The 22,723-nt window shown below is 44.3% G+C and overlaps 1 protein-coding gene across 3 annotated transcripts in view; it reads right to left on the reverse strand.

The window, feature by feature from the left end:
* RNF157 (ring finger protein 157) overlaps positions 1-22,442 on the reverse strand; it is a 90,511-nt gene extending 68,069 nt beyond the window's left edge. For 2 of the 3 annotated variants that reach the window (XM_066614761.1, XM_066614763.1), the window contains exon 1: positions 21,802-22,442. In XM_066614761.1, the coding sequence (XP_066470858.1) occupies positions 21,802-21,889 (88 nt within the window). In that variant the 5' untranslated portion in view covers positions 21,890-22,442. Of the gene's footprint in view, positions 1-21,417; positions 21,505-21,801 lie in introns of those variants that run through there. The other variant, XM_066614764.1, reaches the window with a different exon arrangement.
* Between the last annotated feature and the right edge of the window lie 281 nt (positions 22,443-22,723).

The raw sequence follows: 22,723 nt of genomic DNA on the forward strand, positions 1-22,723 counted from the left end.
TGGACTAAGGCAAGTTCACCTACTCACAAGTAAATGCGAGATACGATTCACTTTCACTTTTCATAGGGATCCCTGCATTTTTGTTCCCCAGTTTTTTGGCCATGACTTTTGATAGAAAGGAGATATTTCACTCTGGTTTTCTGCATTGTATTCTGCTGGAAATTCCACATCCAACAATATATAACATGATGGGGTAACTCCTAACTACCGCAATTTTAGCATGTCAGCTACCCTGTGCGCGTCACCCCCCTGTGCACGTCACCTGGTGCGGCCCGCACCCCCCCCAGCGACGCCACTGTCTGCCAGAGCCCTCACACTCTGGCCCATCTGCCTTATCATTGGCTTTCTTGAGAGCATTTCCTGCAGCTCCTGTGCCTTCCCTTCCTGTGCTATATATATATTCTATATATCAGGCCTCTCTGTTGCCGGACCTCTTGGAACTCTTGCAACAGGCATGATTGTCCAGAGACTCTCAGCGACAGCCATTTCTACCGTGGTGTCTTTTGCCTTGCTGCATCCCATGTGAGAGGATCTAAATTGACTTGCCTTGGTTCTCTGGACGAACCTGGACATCCCCTGTCCAATAGCGTTTCCATGAATGCTGTGTTCCAACCCTTGTACAGACAGGAATAGTAATGAGCTTTGAAGTGTAGTTGCCCCTTCCAATGCTCTATGGAGAATCTGTACAGAAGAGGAGAGCTTGTGAGGGTCCCCATAAGTTCGCTATGCCATGTAGGGCAGGCCCCGCAGTAAGCCTCGATGTTTGTAAATATCCTAGGTCAGTGTTTCTCACTTTACATGGTCCACCTATTCAAAGTTCCACTGGAAGTAACTAGTTATAACATCATCTGGTTGCAACCCGCTAGCATGCAGGGTGGGCAGGATGTGCTGGCATCCCGCACCTGGTGACGCAAACCCTAGTGACGCCACTGCTGGCAGACCTCCAAAAGAAGAGGCTGCCTTGCAATCCCAGAAAACTCTCAGCGATGAGGAGGAAATGGGCGAGACCTTAACATTCCCCCTTCTCCCAATGCATCTTTGGCACCTACTCAGAACCAAGGGAGCCAGACTTCCCTCCTCTCTTTTGAAGGCAGGCTACAAGAGGGGAGGACCAAGAGCCTCCCATTTCCTGCATCACGTCATGCTCCAAGTGGGCATGGACCCAGATGTGGATGGCAACTCTTCATTCAAATGTTGCCCTTCATCAGACCCAAATGATTGGGGCCACTAACAGAAGGCAGGATGAAAAGGGGGATTCAGAACCCCAGCCCCACAGGATTATACCTCTGTCCTAGTAACACTTTCACAGAACAGACAATTCTAGAGTAAAAAGTTAAAAAGAGAGCGCATGCATGCTTCTGTGCCCAAAGCTATTTACAGCTGCATGAGACACAGGCAGTTATTAAAGGGCCATATTCCAACAGTTCATTTTAAAAACGCCCCTTAATTCCTCTTCTGTCTTCAGCGCAAAGAGAATTGAGGGGGGGAAAAAAAGGAACGTCAGCTGAATCATCACTTCATTGGTTACAGAATCCCATAAAAGCAATTGCTCTAGTAATTGCGCATGGAGCACATTTTAAATTGTTGAAGGAACATTTTTTAACATTTTGTTTGAGAGGCGAGATATAAATATTTCAGCTTAAAACTCTCAAGGTCTACCATGCAGTCTACCATGACTACTGCAGTAGGTTACTGTTGCACCCATATTTAAAGATGATGAACTGAGGATGAAGCCCATACAACACTGGTTCCCAGCCAGTGGTCTGTAAGACCTTGAGAAGTAGTACGTGAGGTCTCAGAAAAAAAAATAACTTCTATCACTTCCAACCTCCCCTAGCAAGTGCTCTCCCATGGACCACAGTAGTGTTGGCTGCCGTGCGCGGTCCATTCTCCACGCTCTCTGGTAGTCCATGGGGGAGTGCGCATTTGGGAGACGCTTCCCCACAGACCACCAGAAAGGGCAGAGAATGGACAGCCAGCAACAAAAACAGCACACACATCTTCTCTATAAATAATAAATCTAATAAATCTTCTTTAATTATTACAAATCTAAACATATTCTTTGTGTGCAGAGATGTGGGGGGGGTGCATGTAGTCCACGATTATTCCAATTTTTGCCTCAGTGGTCCACGAGCTCCTAAAGGTTGGGAATCATTGCCATATAAGGAGTCTATGCGGCAAAGGGAGGTACTGAACAGAGTTTAAACTCCTACCTGTGAGACTAAATTCAGTCTTGAATTATCACAACCAGTTTTATGTGAATTTGTACATAATGAAACACTTGGCTTCAATCTACTTATGTTTTCCGGACAGGTGTTGGAGAGTTGTCAACTGTACTCTTATCTTTTTTTAAGTTGCCTTGGGCAAAGGCAGTATATAAAAATAAATAAATCCAAGGCACTGGCTTAATATGTCAAATCCAGACATAAGTTAACTCTCCTTCAGGAAGATGCAACTGTTCACTTTCTAACAAGTCAGATAACATTTTTTCCTTTGGAAAAAAAAAAAAGGTAACATTTAAACAAAAAAAGTAAGTTTAATAGATTTATACCCAGCTTTTCCACTAAAGCTTGTCGGCTAACCAAAATGTATGACATATTTATATTTATCATAAATAAAATACCAAAATCAATAATAAAACCATCAAATTTACAAATTACATGTTGAAAACAATCCCTCCTAACTATCAGAAAAGCCTATATGTTTCTAAACTGCACACTAAGCAGGAAAGTTTTCAAATAAGAAAATGCAGAACAGACACCTTGAGAGACACAAAGCTGCAGCTCTTCATTCAGGAAGATTCTGCTATCAATTATTGATGCCTGCTGCTTTCTGGCCCCATTTTTTTTTCCATGTGCATAATTTATAGGGAAATGGAGTGCACAGAAAGAAAAGGAACCATCAGAAAAGGCCGAATAGATGACTTCAGAGCTCATCAAAACAGAGCACATGGCTAAGGAGCACTCTGTACCTTTCAACCGCTGTGCAAAAAGAAAGGGGAATTCGTATTTTTTGCAGAGCATCATATCGCTGGGGGAAGCAAGATGCACAATGAAATTTTGTTTAGTATGCTACCTATTAAAAGGACACAGATCTCTACCATTCAGTGCAGGTCGGTCCTTGGCATTCGCAGGGGATTGGTTTCTGAAACTGATTTTAGAAATGGGCTATGAAAGAATGCCAGATGCAAGGGAGGGCACCAGGATGAGGTCTCTTGTTATCTGGTGTGCTCCCTGGGGCGTTTGCTGGGCCGCTGTGAGATACAGGAAGCTGGACTAGATGGGCCTACGGCCTGATCCAGTGGGGCTGTTCTTATGAAACCCCCATGGATGCAGAAAACCATGGATAACTACAGCCTCCCCATGCCTTAGAATGCTTGCCAGAATTTTAAGTTTAAAAATTCAGTTCCAAGCTTGACGAGTACACCCATTTCCAAGTGAGTCATGAAGTGTGTGTATACGCAGCACGATGTAATATTGCCCCTAAAGACAGATCACAGTGAAACATGGTGTGTACTTTTACAACATAGTTCTCCATTTGAAGTTTAAGCATCTGCTGGATTACCATGTGCCAGTTTCAAAATGAGAGGAAAAGTGCAAAACATATTGCGATGTCATGTGTGCCTTGGACACTGAGCTATCCAAGTGGAGGTTTATGGGCACGTTCATGTTGGTTTCACGTATAAGTCACACGTGACCTCTGTGCTCATGCTCAAGTCAGCTATGAATGATCTGAGGCCTCTCAAACAGCATGATATTCTAGTTGTTGTGGTTGAATTTTGTGACCCACCATCTCCTAGAAAAGAGCATGTAAATTTGTTTCTACCAAATACTTCAGTAAGAATAAAACTATACATTATGTAGGAGAGCCACAATCAGGTCCTTCAATTTGTTTTTCTTTACTTCAAAAGTAGTCAAGGAGTGTTGTGTATTGATGGCATATGCAGTGCTGGGGAAAGGATAATTAATCCTTTCCCTAACCTAAAACCGCCACCCCCCAACAAGCTGCTATTTGCCTCACTGTGAAACACATACTATATAGGCATCATATACTATTTTTTAGTATTCTGTTGCTACAGAAACCCCCAAAGCATCAAAGTGTTTATGAGCATTCAATGACATCACGATTTGTAACAACTCAAACAGTAGCAGCAGCAGCTAGGGAAGAAAATGCAGGCAAACACAAAAGTAACACAACAAAACTGGAGAACACAAGTCCAATAATAAGCACTAACAAGGAAGTCTCCTCAGCATTCCAAAATTAGTTACAGCTGCATTCCCTTAACCTAATATGCCACCTACTTAGTAGCCTCCTCCAAAATTAACTAGATTAATTGTATTTTGTCTTTCTGGCACACTCTTTAAATGGAAACTCATTTTCAGTTTGTCAAGGACAATGAGCAAAATACAACTTCCAGGAGGAATAAAATTAACAAAGACTAAAATAAATTAAAATGTTCTGTGACAAGGCAACAACTCAAGTAGCTGCTTAACTGCATCCCAGTAGCAAAATGTGTCATGCCAAAAACCTCAGAGGGAAATAATAAAGATACAGTAACTGCTTTGCCTGCACAAGGCTCACATATGTAGTGAAGGAGGGATGAGAATTAACTTTATATTTTTATCCATCCGAAAGAAGATCATCTCAGGTGTTACCAGGTTGACTTAATTATATAGGCATCTCTTGAGAGTCTGGTCTCCGCTGCCCTGTTGTACAATAGCTGGCTATCCTTATTGCCTACCTTTCAAACATTGACATCATCCAAGTAGCAAAACAGGCAGGGAGAGAGAGCAAGAAGGGCAAAGGCAAAGCACTTGACATTTTTCTTTAGATAAATCATGTACCTGTCTCAAATGCAAGTTCAAAGACTGAATTCTAGCCTGTTCCTGGTTAGAAACGTCCACTTTCTTCTTCATTTCAGTTCTAATGAAGGCTGCCATCTAAGGAACAATGCCAGTGACACATGCCATAGGTCAGTAGCTGGCATCTCAAGGTCAGATATCAGGTAGCAAAGCTGGGAAAGACCTTGGTCTGAGACCCTGGGGAAATACTGTCAGAGTAGATAACACTGACAGTTCCCCTGGGGAACTTCCCCTGGGGGCTGGGGATAAGAATAGGCCCTCAGTTTGGCTGTACTTGTCATAAGAGGCGACTAAACAGCCACCGGGTAGATGGGGCTCATCAGCCTGGGAAGGCAGCTCATCTGAGAGAAGGAAAACTCTGATCCCAAACCTCCACTGCCTTGTGGCTACATCCAGTTATGGAAAAGGCTTCAGGAGTCAACCTCAAGGCAAAATCCGGAGCCGGAGTCCCTGAGGCAGTTCATGGCTGAACACAGTCACGTTCTGGCAACTCCTGCAATGCCACTGGAACCAACCATATTGTCTTCTGCCTTTCCATTGGACCATTTCAGCGATGTGGAGAGGGGGGGATTTGCTGCATGGGTAACAGCCTATCCTCCATACCTACTTTACCCAGGCTTCGCGCACTGGAGAGGACACTCTGTTCCAGAACCACCATTCAGAGCGTGACACCATAGTCTTCCGAGACTGAAGGATGCCAACTCAGATAACACTGAGCTCAAAAGACTAATGGTCTAACTCAGGGGTGCCCAAACCCCAGCCCTGGGGCCACTTGCGGTCCTCAAGGACTCCCAATCCGGCCCTCAGGGAGTCCCCAATCTCCAATGAGCCCTCCAGAGACTTGCTGGAGCCCGCACTGGCCTGATGCAACTGCTCTCAGTATGACGGCCAACTGTTCGACCTTTCGCAAGAGCTGTGGGATGAGGGCTCCCTCCACTGCTTGCTGTTTCACATCTGTGATGCAGCAGGGGCAGCAAAGGAAAGGCCAGCCTTGCTTTATGCAAGGCAGTTTACAGGCCTTGAGCTATTGCAAGACTTTCATTCATTCATTTAAGTTCCATCGATAATATATTTATTTACGTAAATTTATTCAAATTTGAAATGTAAATTAATTCATTTTTTTCTCGGCCCCCAACAGTGTCAGAGAGATTATGTGGCCCTCCTGCCAAAAAGTTTGAACACCCCTGGTCTAACTACTCATAAGACTGCAGCATCCTTCATACTTTGGAGACTGTCCATCTCCTTTGACTACTCTCCAAGGAGAAAAATCACACGAAGCAGTCTGACCTAAAGATCAAATAGCTATCAGCATGGGGATGGGAACAGTCCCCAAGAGAATCAAGGTCTCATTACTGTTGAAACTAATAGCAGACCAGAATCCAATACCACAATCAGAAACAGGATGTATAAAGCAATCGACAACCACCACCCCTCCCCAACACACACACCCCAACTCAATTGGGATATTTTCTTTCACACCCTTCTGGATGATGAGGGACGGGGACTCAGTGCTCTGATATGCTATTTGTAACCACCTATGACTGGCAGGCGTAAAATTATTCAAAGCTAGCACATGCAAATTTACTTAATGCAATTCATTTACACAAGTTTTAGAATTCAGCATTAATTGGCACGTCTTTATAAGCAAAAAGTAAAACACAGCCCAGGTTAAGGTCCAACAAACCTACATCAGAATATCTTGTAAATGCAACCTAAAACACTCCCTGAAGGGTTTGCTACAAACTCATCTGTTTATTCAGGCACCAAAAAGCAGAAAAATCACAAGTCAAGGCTCATGTCTTAATTTCAGCATCACATAAAAGATATTCTACAATTTTGAACAGTGTGCTCAGTCTCAACTTAGGTTTCATGAACCCATATTTTCCCTTCCTTGGTCTTTCAACTCCAAATCCTCTTTCTCTGCAGGTTGGAGATCAACACCAAAATTGGGTTCAACACTAGGTCAATGTATAAGTGCATCAAATTTCTGTATTTTTAATTCTGACAGCCATCCTCTCGCAAAGGTTATCTTTAGCTGCACAATCCAATTTTGCGCATGTTACTAAAAGCCAAACCAGCAAAGTAGCTATTCAGATAGTATCAGACTTAGTCTGCTTGGGTAAAACATTATTAACATTTAATGAATTCATTTGAAGAACAGAGCCAATCTGTAGCAAAGTCCAGACCCATGCATGTTTACTCATCAATTCAGGATTTACTCATCTCTTGCTATTTTGTGCATTAGCTCATGAGGCACATCCAGTTTTTGGAAGTAATTTCTACTTCCGAAAAGGTTTAAGCTCCACTCCAACCCTCATTCCTCAAACAACCATTTTTAATAGCTGCTAAATCATTTTTCAACTAATATTTGGTCAGCTTGCATGCCTCAGCAAGGAAATTTCTCATATTGGATTTCACACTAAAGTATATTCACAATAAAGGGCAGAGCACTAAAAATTCACTTGATCATAACTAGAGGTGTTTGAAAATGGTGTTATTTACCTTACTCAGAAGTAAGCCCATTGTATTCAGTAAGACCGAGGCGGTAAACCTATCTTACTCACCAGAAACAAGCACTAGTCATAACTATATAATTTGACTTACAGATCAATAATTAGCACAATTCTTTCTGAAGAACTGTTTTGAAATGGGAACAAAGTAAAAGAGTCATTTTTAAAATACAAAGGGCACTTCTGTGACTTTTTTTGTTACAGAGTGCAGTGTGGCATCTATAAACAGATATGCTACAGAGGAAAAAAATCTCTTCGGAGACTTTTACCAATGTCTTCTACTTCATGCATAATTATTTGGACACCAGTAAGTGAACAGGATAAAGCTTCAGATCAGTGTCATCGGAGAGCTTGCTTCCCCTCCTCAGTGTTACATAAAAGTGAGAGGAAGACAATTTGTGCCCTAGAGCGACACATCTGAAGCCAACATCAGCTGTCTGTCCACCCACCTCTGCCCATCTGTGGAAGAATGGCTGAAAGTCTCAATACTGCACATTAACTGTCCATTTAAAACAAGGATTTCAGTCCAAGATTTTGATCTGACCCATGAAAGCTATGTAGCGTGGATGACAGTATTTCCCATTTATAACTAGCCCTCCTACCCCAAATGCCAACAATCAAGTAGCTGGGTTGGGGATCACATAGAAATACCAAGAAGCTGCGGCAGCAGAAGGAAGGGGGAGGTGAGGAAAGAGAAGGGGAAGCGGTGCAATCACCCTGCTGCCCCCTTCCTCACGCTGCCAACAGCACCACATCTTAGTGTTTTGGCAGCTTCCAGATTGAGAAGATGCCAAAACACTAAGAGCAACAGTGTGACCGCTCCGCTGTCCCTTCCTCCTCCTTCCTTGCTGCCACCTTCCTTGCACTGCTGCCGTCTCAGCAGCTGCTTCTCGAACTTATGGAAGCAGTTGCTTCTTCATTCAGCTGCTTCTAGAACGGAAAGCCGGTGAAACATTAAGTTGTGGTGGCAGTGCTGTCACCCTGCCATCCTCTTCCTCTTCTTTTCTTGTTGAGCCTCCAGAGGAGGAGGAAGGGAACAGCAAGCAAGCTCACATGCCGCTGCTTTTCCAGCAAAGCATCCTTTTCAGTCAGGAGCACAGGAAGAGAGCATAACCCAAGCATTTATTTGTAGCATAACCCAAGCATTTATAACCCAAGCCCATATTTGTAGCCTACTGGGCTTCCCAGTGCAGAGCCCAGATCTACCTGCCTATGCAGTGCTGGCATCTACATACAGTAATATAGAAAACTATACGCACTCCTAAGTCTTTCTAAAATCATTTAAACATAGAAAATCACTGCAGAAAAATTAGCATCATTGTATTTAGGCTCCTGTATGAATGGAGAATGGAAAATGTCCTGTTTGCACCAAAACATACTTCTGCAGCAGCTGTAGCCCTGTAGCCGTGTCCCTGAGCTCCTATACACTCCTTCATGGCAAGCAAATCCACATGCCAAAGAGCTACTGTAGCAGGCTAGTTTCCTCCCAGATTTGACACTGTGTTAAGGAGTGTCATGGATGCATTCCTTGGCCCAGCACATATGGCTGGCAGGAACTTGAAACAGGGGTAGCTTCTGCCCCCCAATCTATTTTGAAAAACTCAAGGATGGATGTGACACATACCTCCTTTAGTGACACATACCTCCTAGGGACTGTCAGTTCTATCTGTCGGCACCACTGACTCCCACTATTCCTGGGATCACAAGGTCACCAATTATTGTGCTTGGCCTGCCCTCCTGTCAGATGCTACATCCTGGTGGCTGCTTCTGTCTGCACAGAGGAAAGACCTGCAGGAACCTAGAAACTCTTGAGCTTTTAGTTCCTGAGAGCATGCACATGACATTCAGTGGCACACTTCTCTCAAATATCAAGTCTTAGAGTTTCCTGTACAGGTGTGTGCCCTCCCCTGCCCCTTCCAAGGGGAAGGCCTAGGTCAGCAGCAGCTCAAAGTTCTGAATGTTGCTAGCTCTGCTATTAACATAGCTCTTGATGGGCTCCAGCAAATCTCACAAGATCTGAACACTACATATGAATGTAGAAAAGTAAGTAGGGCCCTGAAATGGGAAAATGATACAACAAATAGGATGCTAACAAGAAAAAAAGCTTCCACAAACATCCTCACTTGAGCTACTATTTTTTTTCCACTTATGGAAAGGAAAGGTCCAGTCTGGAGCATGGCCCAGACTCCATTTGAACCTTTAGGCCTGGGTGAAATGCATCATCCCCTCCTCCCTGAGACACCTGGGACAGGAAAATGGGAAAAGTGATACAACAGACAGGCCAGTAAATTTCTGAGGAAGATATGAAGCACTTTGAACACCTCTGAGGCTCTGTGTAAATGCCAAGTAGTACTATTGTTGACATACCAACGACATTGCACAAACATTAGATGGTAGCTATTCTTCAGCTTCCAAAAGTCTTATCTTATCTTGAATGACCTGTAATAGAGGGGGGGGCGGGGGGCAGACGTGAAAGAAAGAGGAAGCATCTACCTCAAGGAGTAAGAAACCAATTACAGCTGTCTAAAACAAACACCTGCACAGAGAGGATTTAAACCTAATTAAAGAAGAGTAAATTATTGTGGGAGAGAGAGTCCCTAAAGAAATCTGAAGTCACAGAGAACACATAGTTGGTGGAGAATTTCAAAACAAAAAAATCAAATTGGTGGCAAGTTTCAACAACATCTGCAGATAAAGGTAAAGTCTCATTGTGTCAACATTCATGCTACTGTTTAATTGAGAAAAGCCACGGGCTGGGAGAAATAAAGAACACGCACAGCCCACTTCTCATTCGATTCCAATCAGGCTTTCATGGGTTTTAGCACTGTGCAGAAGACCCAGGAGGCGGAATGCCTTGAAAAGAATCATAGTTGTGCCCTGTGCGGAGGTGGGGGGCAGCCGAACAAGCCATCTATATTTGCCTTACTTTAAACAGAGATACAAAATTCTGCCACAGACGCACAGGAAGTGAAGGACTTAAGAACTGGCAAGCAGCAGGAAGCATGATCCAGAAGGCCTTTGTTCATCACAAGACAACAGACGGCTCGCGTGCTGGAGCAGCTCAGATAATCAACTTAAGTGCAAAAAGCTTCTTTTCCAAGAGTCCCATATTGCTATAGTCCTGCCTCACTGCTGTAGATTCTGAGAAAACTGCTGAGAACATGCTCAAAAGTGACTTGAGAAAAAAAGTTAACACTTCATGTGATCTGTTCTCAATTTGAACCTTGCTTTACCCAAGGGCAGAACGCAGGACAACAAGAGCAGCCCAGCTGGATCCAACCAAGGAATTCAGCATCCTTTTTGCAATAGCTGACAAGGATAATAACCCTGGGAAGTCCACAGTAGAACATGGGAAGGCAACAATTCTCCCTTATGTATCCCCAGCAACTGACACTGTGAACATAAAAGCTCCATTTAGCTATCATAGCCCCGGGGCCACCCATCCATGAGGCCAGCTAATCTGGGTTGCATCAGCAGCAGATTCAGGGTGCCTTTCATCCCAAGCATGCTGCCGCCACCAGTGCGAGCCACAATGATCTACTTTCCACTCACTCCAGTGAAAGGCAGATCACTCTCCTTGCACACTGTCATCAAAAGTGGAAACACAGGACTTCTAGGTTTGATGACAGTACATGATGAGCACTGTAAGGGTTGGGGGAGGGGGTTGTAGCATAGAGGTGGCAGATATGAGAAGGTATCAGGCAGTGTTCTGGGTTATGCCACCCCTACATGGCCCACTGTGATGGACACATTGTTTTTAAAACCTAGGTCACCTACATTCCATTAACCACATGTTGCCTGGAATTGTACTTCTCTTTCTATGTTCAGAACATGGGTAATCTGTTTCATTGGATCACTCACAGAGTTCCAATATTATGAGAGAGGAAGAAAGATCTATCTACTCTCTCCTTACCCTTCATAATTTTATATGTCTTGATCACATTCCACTACCAACCATTTTTTGAAACGAAGCCCCCCCCCCCAAACACTTCAGTATTACCTCATAGGGAGGGTGCCCCAACTCCCTGTTCATTTTGATTACTCTTTCTTGCAGTTTTTCCAGTGCTAGGATATTCTTTTTCAAGATGGCTTGACCAGAATTGTAAAACATATTCCAAATACTGCCGCATCATAGATTTTTGTAAAGGTATTGAGATAATATACTATTTCATTCGATATTTAATATTATAGTATAGTCTTTGTTCAACATCTGTGGCCCTGATCCATGCCCCCAGTTTTTGTCAGGCCCAATGATAGGGGACTTTTTTTTTGTAATGGACTCCAGTCTTTGGAACTCCCTTCCCTTAGAGGCCTGTTTGCCCCCCTCACTGCTAGTTTTGTCCCCAGAAAAAGTCTTTGTTTAGGAAGGCATTTTGTTAGTTCCATTCTGTTTGCAGCTGTGTTTTACCCTGCTCTTGGTACTGGACTTTTACCATTGCGGCGGCTGGAATTTGTTTTTATTTGCTCATTTTTGAAACTATAAAAATAAAATATAAAATGTTGTAAACTGACTTGGGGCCTCTTTAGAGGCCCAAAGCAAGGTATAAATACTTGGATAAACAAAACAAGCAAATATCTGCTGTCTTATTTGCAGTTCCTTTCCCAACATTTCCCAGCACCGTGTCTGCCTTTCTCACTGCCCTTTACATTTTCATTTTCATTTTCAGTGAGCTGTCCGTGATGACCCAAAGATCTCTTTTTTTGATAGTCACAGTCAGTTCAGTTGTCCTCATCAGTGGATACAGAAAGACAGATATTTCAGTCCCAATATGCATCACTTTACACTTGCTTAGATTAAGGGCGAAATCCTAACCCTTTATGTCAGTACTTTCCAGCACTGGCATAGTGGTGTCAATGGGACATGTGCTGCATCCTGCAGTTGGGTGTCACTCACAGAGGCTGCCTCAAAGTCAGGGAATGTTTGTTCCCTTACCTCAGAGCTGCATTGCCCTTATGTCAGCGCTGGAAAGCACTGACATAAGGGGTCAAGATTGTGCCCTAAGCCATTTCTGCCCAATGTTGCATATACGCAACAGGGACCAAATGTGTACCCCTGTGGGCCAAGCAAAAATCAGTTAAATCTCATTTGCCATTTGTTGTCCATTCAGTCAGTTTTGGAGAGATCCTACTGAAATTCTCCAACGCCTGCTTTGGATTTCACCAGTCTGAATAATTTAGTGCCATCTGTAAAATTTGGCTACCTCCCTTCCCACATCTGATTCCAAATAATTCTTGAGCAAATGAAATAGCACTGCTTCAAAACAGAATTTTGGGTGATCAACTGCTTATTTCTTCCATACTGAAGCTGTCATTTACCTTAACCTTCTTGTTTTCTATTATTTAACCACTAACAAATCCAGAAGACAACAGCTCCTCGCATGTAACTTAAGTTTACTCAGGAGCCTTTGGTAGGAGACTGTGGGTGCAATCCTAACCAACTTTCCAACACTGGCATAGCTGTGCCAGTGGGGCATGTGCTGCATCCTGCAGTTAGGGGGCAGTTGCGGAGGCCTCCTCAAGGTAAGGCAATGTTTATTCCCTTACCTCAAAGTTGCTTTGCCCTTATGTCAGTGCAGGATAATGAGTTAGGATTGCGCCCTGTGTCAAACACTTTTTGGAAGTTCACATCTTATCACATCTACATGTTTGCTGGCACTTTCAAAAAAATTCTAGAAGGTCTGGAAAGCAGGATTTCCTTTTGCAGAAGCAAAGTCAATTTATCCTCATCAAGGGTTCAAGCCTATGTGGCTTGAACAATGTTTTCCACCAAATTACTTTACACTTTTTTTAAGTGTAAATTACTACCACCAAATTACTAACAGTGCAAGCCCATGTATGTCTACTCAGAAGTCACACCTTCTGTGATCAATGGGACTTACTCCTAGGTGTCTTTAGCTTAGCATAACTTTCTGAACACTGCCATTTAACTGTAATGGCATCGTCTTGGCTTTGGTTTAAACCCTTTCTAAACTGCAATATGCATTTTATTTGCACTCCTATTAAAGTAGTTTCAGTCTCCATGTTTTTCAAATGGATCTCATGGTCTTGACTCACCTGTACAGCTGCCTTTTAACTGATCCCCTCATTTTTTAAGGATCCTCTCTTCTGAATTTCTAGGCAATTTTTCATTCTCAATTTTGTTAAATTTGATAATGTTCTAAAGTGGTTTGCTAGTACAAACATCTGGTTTGAACTACGTTCATGTGCTGTGTGCTGCATGTCTTGGAACTGAGGACAGGATAGAAGACAACAACAACTACCACCAAAGCCACATGGTCTCATGTTGAATTGTAGCTAGACAAAAGAACAACCAGGAGACAACAGGTCAGCAAGAGCAGGTTTGCAATTATACATAATTAATGTTTTCAGGAATAGGTCTCTAATAAGTAGCAAACAGTACCCAAACCCAGATGATTTGAGGGCACTAAGAAGCAGCTGATTTGGGGGAACCCCATCCCCTAACTCTAATTTTTGACCATCACTTCATCAAAGTTACCACCCATTCCAGCTTAGCTCTCATCTACCACCCCATCACCACTTAACACGTCACATTCTTCTCACGCTGCCAGTTGAACTCTTGTAACAGCACTTTGGTATTAAGCAAACCCCTTTATATAATCATATCCAATCCATCCATTGATGGTGATTTCTGATTCATTTGCTTCAAAAGCAGTACAAGACAGAGCCCAAAAAGTTATGATGGGGAAAGGATCTGATTTTGAATCACAGCAAGCAATTTCTGGAACATCAGATTAGGAACTCAGATTTGCATAGCTCAGTTTCTTTAAACTACTGCTACGCACAGACTGCACCTTGGTATGCCTGGAAGTAATAGGTATCCATGTCTTACTAATTCTATTGACTATTGTATATCTAAGGTGCACCAATTTGAGCAAGACACCCAGGTCAGCAGAATAAAGGCTTTGGCTGAAGCAGCATCTCCAACCTCCCATTAGGAAAAACCGTGTAGGGTCCAGAAAGAAAAGCAATGGCCTCTGCAGAGTGCAAATGGACAGCACAAGGCCATTGATTGCCCAGAGATGCTTAATGCTCTGGAACTATGACAGCAAGAAGCTGGAGCTGCAGGGCCTGTACAACTGCTGAGTCAACACTACCACATGCATTCTAAGAGACACTAGACTCCCTCATATGCTGTAGTCATCTTGTTCTATGAACCCAACCGGAAGTTCACATTAACTGTACATTCATTTCTTATTTACTGAGGCTTCCACCCCATTTAAAACATTTACTTTCCCAAAATTAACAATCATTACACAGGTCAACACACATTTTGCTTCCTTAAACGTTACACCAATTCCTGGGTATATTTGGGGTGCCAATTCCAAAAATGACATCCGTTTTGCCCTATCAGATCTAGTTTTGGAGATACGGCATAGCCTCTTTAGTGAATGGTTCAAGCAGCTTCCTCATGAGGAAGCCTATACCATGTCTTCCTCATGAGGAAGCCGCTTGAACCATTCACTAATGAGGCTATATCTCCAAAACTAGATGTGATAGGGCAAAACGGGTGCCATTTTTGGAATCGGCACCCCAAATTCATATCAAACCACCATAAAGTTCGGGAAAAACTTTTCTGACCCTCAGTTTTGTAGGTCTGTGTTATGGCCTGAATACACTAGTATCCAGCAATGGGTAAGTCAGGCGCAACTCGACTCCAGTCACAAGTCTCCGTCCCCCACGACTCAACTCGAAAACGAGTCATAATGGGGGCATTTTCCAAGTCACCAAGTCGCCTTTTCACAACTTGAAAAGACTTGAGTCATGAGTCGCCCCTTTTAAAAAGCCAGTTGTGAAAAAAAAAATGGGGCTGCTACCAGGGTGTGTGTGTTTGTGTGAGAGTTCTCTTTTAACACTCCACTGCTGCCCCATCCCATCTGTAAACAAGGCAGAAGGGGATGGGAGGGACTGAGTGAGAGCCAAGAGAGAAGCAGCAAGAGGGAGGAGGGTCATGTGCAGCAGCTGCGAGGCTTATCAGGATGACCCAATCCTTGGCAGCTCAACTCAGAAGTAGCCCCATTTGCACCAGTTGTTCAAGGAGGCTCCCTCCTCCCAAGTAACAATGGAGCCATGAGGAGGCAAATGTGATTGCTACAAACCTCCTCCTCCTCCCCCTCCCTGCGCTTCTCCAGTCAATCCCAAGGCAAGAACCCTCTTGGACTCCTCCTTTTGCCTTACTTCAGCCAAAGAAAATATCAGCCCTTTCATCTTTCCTTCAATGATCATCGATTCTTTCAGAGTTGGGCAAGAGAACCTGCTCCTGCCCACTATTTGTGAAAACATTAACCCTTCCCTGCTTCCTGGCTAGAACCTCCCTGCTGCTTGCCCGGTCTGAATGATGGACCCACAAGGTTTTTCACGCCACAAAAACAGTAAGCAAGCACACCCAGACTCAAGTCTGTGTGCGTGGGGACCGAGTGCCGAGTCAGGGGCCCTTGACTCCAATGTTTACCAAGTCTTCCACATGCGGGACTTGGGTATACATGAGTCAGCAAAAAATGTGCATTTTTGTGATTCTGACTTGAGTCACCGGACTCAAGCTCCCATCCCTGCTAGTATCCCACAGAGAGGGGGACATGATTAGCCACAATAGCCACAGCTAAATGGAACCTGCATAATAAGCAGAGCAAGTAATGGTATCCTCATGACCCCGTTAAATTAGGAAAGTTTGTGGTGGAAGGAGAGAGAGCATTTAAATGTTTTCCTACCTGAGAAAAGCTACTTGGGGGCAATTTGGAGCAGGGAAACAGTGGGCTGGGAAGGGTTTTGCTTCCCCCCCTCAATGAGGAAAGTGCCTTTTCTCATTCAAATGAGCAATTGGGCTACCATTAATTGAACTTGCTTGTCATGTGTGTGGCTACACAAACTGTTCCATTCAAGTGCTGGATAATATTTAAATAATTTATACTCCACTTTTCTCTCACTAAAGCAGATGCCCAAGGCAGCTTACAAAATGTTCACAAAACTCAACAAACTCCTGGTCTCCATGAGAATTTGTGTTTTAGGCTCCCTCTAGCCTGGGCACTTCCTTTTCTTTCCTCTGCAAGGGCAAGCACTAACTTTTATTTTTAAAATGTTAACCATGGGAAGAGGAAGAAATTCAAAGGCAGAAAACTTTCAAGAAAACCACTTTCCTGTGAGAGTCAATAACAAAAATGTTTTACATAGGTATTTTTTACATTTTCCTCCCTGCCGTTACCCTTTACTTATCGCACCACATTTATGTTAGAAAAACTCACAGTATTATCCCAACTTTGGAGATACCAAGTATGCAAGGCATCCTATTAATGTGCTATTTTACAGAAGGGAGATAGTGGCCACGAAAGGGGGAGATTTAACCAATATCTCTGTAACAGTCAGAAGCTGAATGGGGGGGGGGGTTTCCCCTCAAAAGGCAACCTGACGTCCCATTGCCGTAGTTCTCACCTCCACACTAATGACTGTCAATTCTTGAGCTCTGTTTATTGTCCATTTCAAGGCCTGCATACACATTTTTGGAACTTTGCCAGGGCAGAGGTAAGATTTGGAGTGGAGAAACAGCCATTAGAGAAAGAGTTAAACATTCCCTCATCACATCTCTCTCTCTCTACTCTAAATTCCTCCGTCCCAAAAGACCTTTTTCCATTTAAAAAAAAATGGTACTGGGGATCAATTACAAGTATTTGTGTGTGATGTATAAAAAGTTAGACCCAGAGGCAACCTCTGGGCAGGAATTGTATCACTCCTATGTTTTTTCCCCAGCTCCTAACACATCACACTGTTCTTTAACAATGTTCACAAATACTACAAATTAGGCTCCCCACACCAAAGTCTTCCTTTTCTCAAGCAGTAGCTCCTGACAAGAAGCTCTGTGTTATCAAATAAGCAAGCCAAAAATAAAAAAAGGCAACAGAGGCTGTTACAATCACTAAGCCCATCAAGGACTCTGTGGAGCCCCTCAGAATGTGGAGGTATCATTTCAATATGTGACCAAAAGAAAAATAGTCAGGCATCATCTGTTTAAGATTATGAATCTCTCAGGAAAAAACACCTTTTATCCCAATTGGGGCAAGAGAAGTTGCTAAATGCCAACAGCTAGACAGATGTTTTAGCAAAATGCTTCCAGCTGCTTTGCCTTTTGAAAAAGCTGCTGTATTATCAATACTGTAGAGAAACAGTTTATATTTAGGGATGACTCTGCAAAGGTCCTTGCTGTCTGGTAGCTAGTAATGTGGGGGACAGGAGACATCATTAAGAATACTTTTTTCCTTAATGTGCTCACCACTTCCCCAAATTACTAAGTTAAGTTAATTCTGTGCCTGACAAATCATTTCAAATGTACACAGTCATTTTGGTCTTCAAAATGGATTGTGTACAGAGCTGTCTCTTGGGTATGGCAACTGAGGTAGCTGCCCCGGGCCCCACATTTTCATGACCAAGGTATATATGGCCATAACGTGGAAGGGATCCCACATTGGTTGAGTTGTCTCTGACCCGCACCCTTCTACAGATGACCTTTGTGCTGTCATTGAGATGACAGCACAATTAAGTTTAAGTTAATACATAAGTTAACACTTAATTTTGATTAAGTTACACAAATGAGGATTTTTTTTTCAAGGATTCAAGTTTAAGTGTGCATTTACAGCATCAGGACCAAGAGAAAACAGACAAAAGCTGAGGTTACAACAAATACACATTCAAATGAGGTATAGGCAGTGCTTTTTTTGTAAAAGAAAAGGTGCAGGAACTTACAACTTGTTAATCTTTTATTTATTTATTTATTTTTAAACCATTTTTTATTGGAGAAATAAAATATTTTTTATGTGCTTCCCCCCTAAAGATGAACTTACTTCTGAGTAGACATGCATAGGATTGGGCTGTCAATCTCCACATCCCCTTCCCCCTAGCTACTTTTTCTACACATGTAGAAATACTGTACAGGTGTACACATCTACAAAATACTGTACAGGTGCACTTGTAGCGTGTAGTATGTAGTGTGGCACTACTTCAAGGAGAGGTAGCAGTGAATGGATTCTGAAAAATGGCTTACATGAGTTCCATGAAGTAAAATTACTCTAAGCAACTGTGGGAGTAAGAACAAAAAAAGAATTCTTACACGAGAGGGGTCCTTAGGTGCACATAGAAACAACTACGTTTGCAAACAAGGGATTAAATATGGTTTAATTCAGGTATCAGAATACTCTGTGTCTTTGGGAAGGCGCTTGGCATGCAATTGTATGTTCTCTGCTGCCCTGAGCAGCTGCTGTGCATTGTTGGAGAGGAGCTGCAAACACTGGCTGGCGGAGGGCATGCTTGTGGGGGAAGGATGAGGAGGATCTCTGGCAAGGCTGGACAGCACGTTGTACACACAGAGAATCCCTTTTCACCTGCCCTTAGCATGTGAAAACGGGTGCAGATATATATCTCTGCCAGGATTAAGAGCCCAATCCTAGGTATGTCTACTCTCATTCTAGTCAATGGAGCTAACTCCCAGGAGCCCAATCCAATGCATGTCTACTCAGAAGTCCACTTTAGTGAATGGGGCTTACTGTGCATAGGTTGGCAGCCTCAGGGCCCAATCCTGTGCCTGTCTCCTCAGAAGTCAGTCCCATTAGAGTCAATGGGGCTTCCTCCCAGGAAAGTGTGGAGAGGACTGCAGCCTCAGAACCAAAGCCTATGCCTGTCTCCTCAGAAGTCAGTCCCACTAGAGACAGTGTCAGCACCTACCCAGCGAATGCCTCTGTCTTGCTCCCCCCCCAATGCCTCTGAAGGGGAGGGGCCCCTGCAAAAAGGTGCCGGAACTCTGTCCCTCCGCGTTCCATTAGAAAAAAAGCCCTGGGTATAGGTACTGTACATTCTAAGTACTAGGATGCCTATTCAACTGATAAATGCCAAACAAAAAGGTTTATACTTATCTGCCTAGAAAATGTTTATGTCCTCAGACAGATGGGCACTGTGAAAGGGTTAAATTACTCAGCAAATTCAGGTAGTATGGGCTTCAGAAGCGGTAAAGATTTTTACCCTTAGACATGTGCTGCACGCAATCTTTCAGCTGCCCCATGCCCTCTACACTGCCATGCCCATAATAGTCACTCATTCCTAGGAATATACTCTGCTTGACTGATGGGGGCCTAAACAAGAACACTCCAGAGAAGGAACCATCTTGGCTTCCAAGGAAACTCTCCAATGACTAATAAAAAAGTTACACGCCCTTTTGTTTTGAATTATACTATCACAATGGGAATTAGTCTTCAAAACATGTGATTAAAAATAATTAATGGAAACATGACTCAGATCTTCTCACATGTTACACTGGGATAGAGAATTGCAGAGCTCCTTTTTTGAAACTTCTTAGTATCACTTCAGTATTCACATGAATTCACTGTTAAAATCCCTTCACGGTCTCTTATTAGAAATAAGATAAAAAGTCATTTTCCAGCACCCCCACTTCTAAGTCACATGTCCCACTGATAAAAACTGAAGTTATTCACAAGTAATCAAAGACAGATTTTCAGGTGTCCAACCTGCACATTTTACTCAAAATTAAGTAAGTTGAATGGGACTTTCTTCTAAGTATGCATAGGCTTGCAGCTTTACAGTGCAATCCTATGCATGTCTACTCAGAAGTATCCATTAAATTCAATGGAACCTACTACCAAAAAGGTGGAAATGGGATGGCAGCCTTCTTATGAGTTCTTAGTAGGTATGCTTAGGATTCCACTGTTAACATTATCAGAAAGAGAAATTAAATTAATATAAAGAACGACGTTGATCAGCTTATTCAAAGTACCACCTATACTGGTCTGTTGCAGAAAACATATGCCCTGTGAGTTACAGACCAGTCACATTTATTGCAGCATTGGCTTTGGTGGAGTACTGTTCACTTCATCAGACACACCTGACTGTAGCCTGCCCAGCTTATGTAAAAATGAATGTGTAAGTCTTAAAGGTGCTACAAGACTGTTTTTACAAGTCTTCATGCAAATACTACAGGTTAAGACTAGGATATGGTGATAGCACTGCTTTAAGAATCATTCCCTGCCTACACTTTTAATTAGGGTGCCAGATGCCATGCTCTGGTGCCTTTAATAGCCTTATAGAAGGGAAACAGTTCACAGTTGAAGATTGTCACCCCTGCATGACCAAAACTGCAGCTGCCATAAGTCCCCCTGCTATTAAAAAATACAGTAGTGCTCAATATTCCTTTGCATCACCCTATCTTTAACAGAAGCCTGACCAAAATTCAGCAAGTGAAGCTTTTCTTGGTATAGAAATTAAGTAACAGGAAAAGCTCCAGTAGTTTAAGAGCTGTATGTTAGGCAGCTGTTAACGGCACAGGAGCAAAGCCAACAAAAAAAAAAACCAGCGGGAGCTGAATTCTTATCCTCATTTTTAAAAATCTGTATCTCTCTACTACAATTTCTGGTTTAAAAAAATTAAGGAAAAAAGAACCAGGATGCTGACTATGAAAAAGAATCCAAGGAGGATGGGAGGAGAAGAGATTCTTTTTTTTAAGGGTACATTGATATCACACACCCCATTTGTTGCTTCCATAAGCTGATCTATCTCATACAAGCACCAAAGTGGATCAATACCAAAGAACAGCCAACTAGTAATGAAAAGAGCTACGCCTGGAAGACGGATGGGACATTTTAAAACAGCAATTAGCGCAGGAGTGAGATGTGCAAATATGACCCCAAACACCACTTTTCAGTGCTATACACAATCCACAGCTATTTGTAGGGAGAACCTTGCAGGAAAAACTAGATACAGGATGACAGTGGGAGTTTTAATCAAGTAATTCTGGAGGGGGGAGAGGAGAAAGAAGCAGGGAAGACACAACCCTATACACAAACCACAACTATTGATAGGGAGAACCCTGCAGGAAAAAACGAGATACAGGAGGACAGTGGGAGTTTTGCTCAAGTAATGCTGGGGGGGGGGGGGGAGAGAGAGAGAGAGAAAAAAGGACCAGGGAAGACACCACAGTTCTAGCCCAAAGAAGCTACAGCTGCCTGAGTTAAGGCTCGACGGACTAGGATCTTTACCAACAAGCATGATGCCATGAACGTCTCTAGTTCCGTTCAGATGCTAAAGGAGCAGGAACCAGGCAGGAGCCAGCCGCATCCGAAGCATCCAGCCCTTTGCAGCCACTTGCTTGGCCGTCCATCCCGGACGGAAAACTCTCAGGAAACTCCTCCTCGGAGCCCACTAAGGCACAAGCCTCGGGACCGGGGGGGGGAAGGAGGAGAAGGATGGGAGAGAGGTGAGAAGCGGAGCCCTGGTTTTTCCACCCACCCACCCCCGCCGGCAAGCAGCGTGGAAGGGATCGCTTGCTCAGGCAGGCTGGAGAGAGCCGTCCAGGCAGCCCGGCCGGGTCACGCTGCTTCCCAGATTCCTCCGCTGCTGATGCGGCTGCTCTTAAGCCTTACCGGATTTAGGAGGATATCTGTAGATGGAATTAGACGGGATGTCCACCTCTTCCACCCCGGCGTTCTGCCTGCTGGTTAGCGCTCCCATGATGGTTCCCGCGTAGCAGGGGGCATGCGGGGCTGGGATGGGAAACGGGGGGGGGGGGTCCCCGACTGCACCTCTCCAGCCAGAGAAGGCAGCCAAGAGCGGGGTCAGCAGCAGCCTCCCGCAACTGCGCTGGTCCTCACTGGAGCAGCTGCCGCATTGACTTGCTTGCTGCTGCTGCTGCCGCCCCCAGGGGGGTGGCGGTGCCTGCTGCTACTGCTGCCGCCGCCAAGCAGGGGACAGAGGCAGCAATGCCCCCTCCTTCCCTCCCCATCCCTGCTTGGCAAGAGCGGAGTGCAGCCCGCTGGAGGGGCTCAGAGGGGCAGGGCTAGTGGGAGCCCCTCAGGGAGCGCCACATGCACAGCCGGCGCCGGGGCTGTCACTGCTGCCAGTGCGGGAGGCAACCCCAGCCCGCAGTGGCGGTGGGGATGTTGGTGCTGGCGGCGGCAGCATCCCCTCGCGCTGCTACTGCTGCAGGAGCCGGGCGCCGCCTTGACGTTGGCGGCCGCGCTCGTCTCCAGCCAATGGAGGCAGCCTGCGAACAGCCAGCGGCGCCTCCTGCTGCTCCCGCGGCCCCCTGGCACCGCGCACTCGGCAGCCTTCGGGCGGCTGCCCAAGTTCACCTTGGTAGGAGCGAGGGGAGAAAAGCCAGGCTCCTCGCCCTTTCCGCGCCGGGAACGCGGGCAAGCCATCCTCACGAGACGTGGCTTCACTTTGGGAGTGTGTGTGTGTCAGCCCCGGCCTATGCGTGTCTACTCAGGAGTAAGCCCCATTAGCATCAATGGGGCTTACTCCCAGGTCAGTGTGGATAGGATTGCAGCCTCTGGGTGTGTGAGG

The sequence above is a fragment of the Tiliqua scincoides genome, chromosome 2 (assembly GCF_035046505.1).
Source record: "Tiliqua scincoides isolate rTilSci1 chromosome 2, rTilSci1.hap2, whole genome shotgun sequence".
Lineage (NCBI taxonomy): Eukaryota > Metazoa > Chordata > Lepidosauria > Squamata > Scincidae > Tiliqua > Tiliqua scincoides.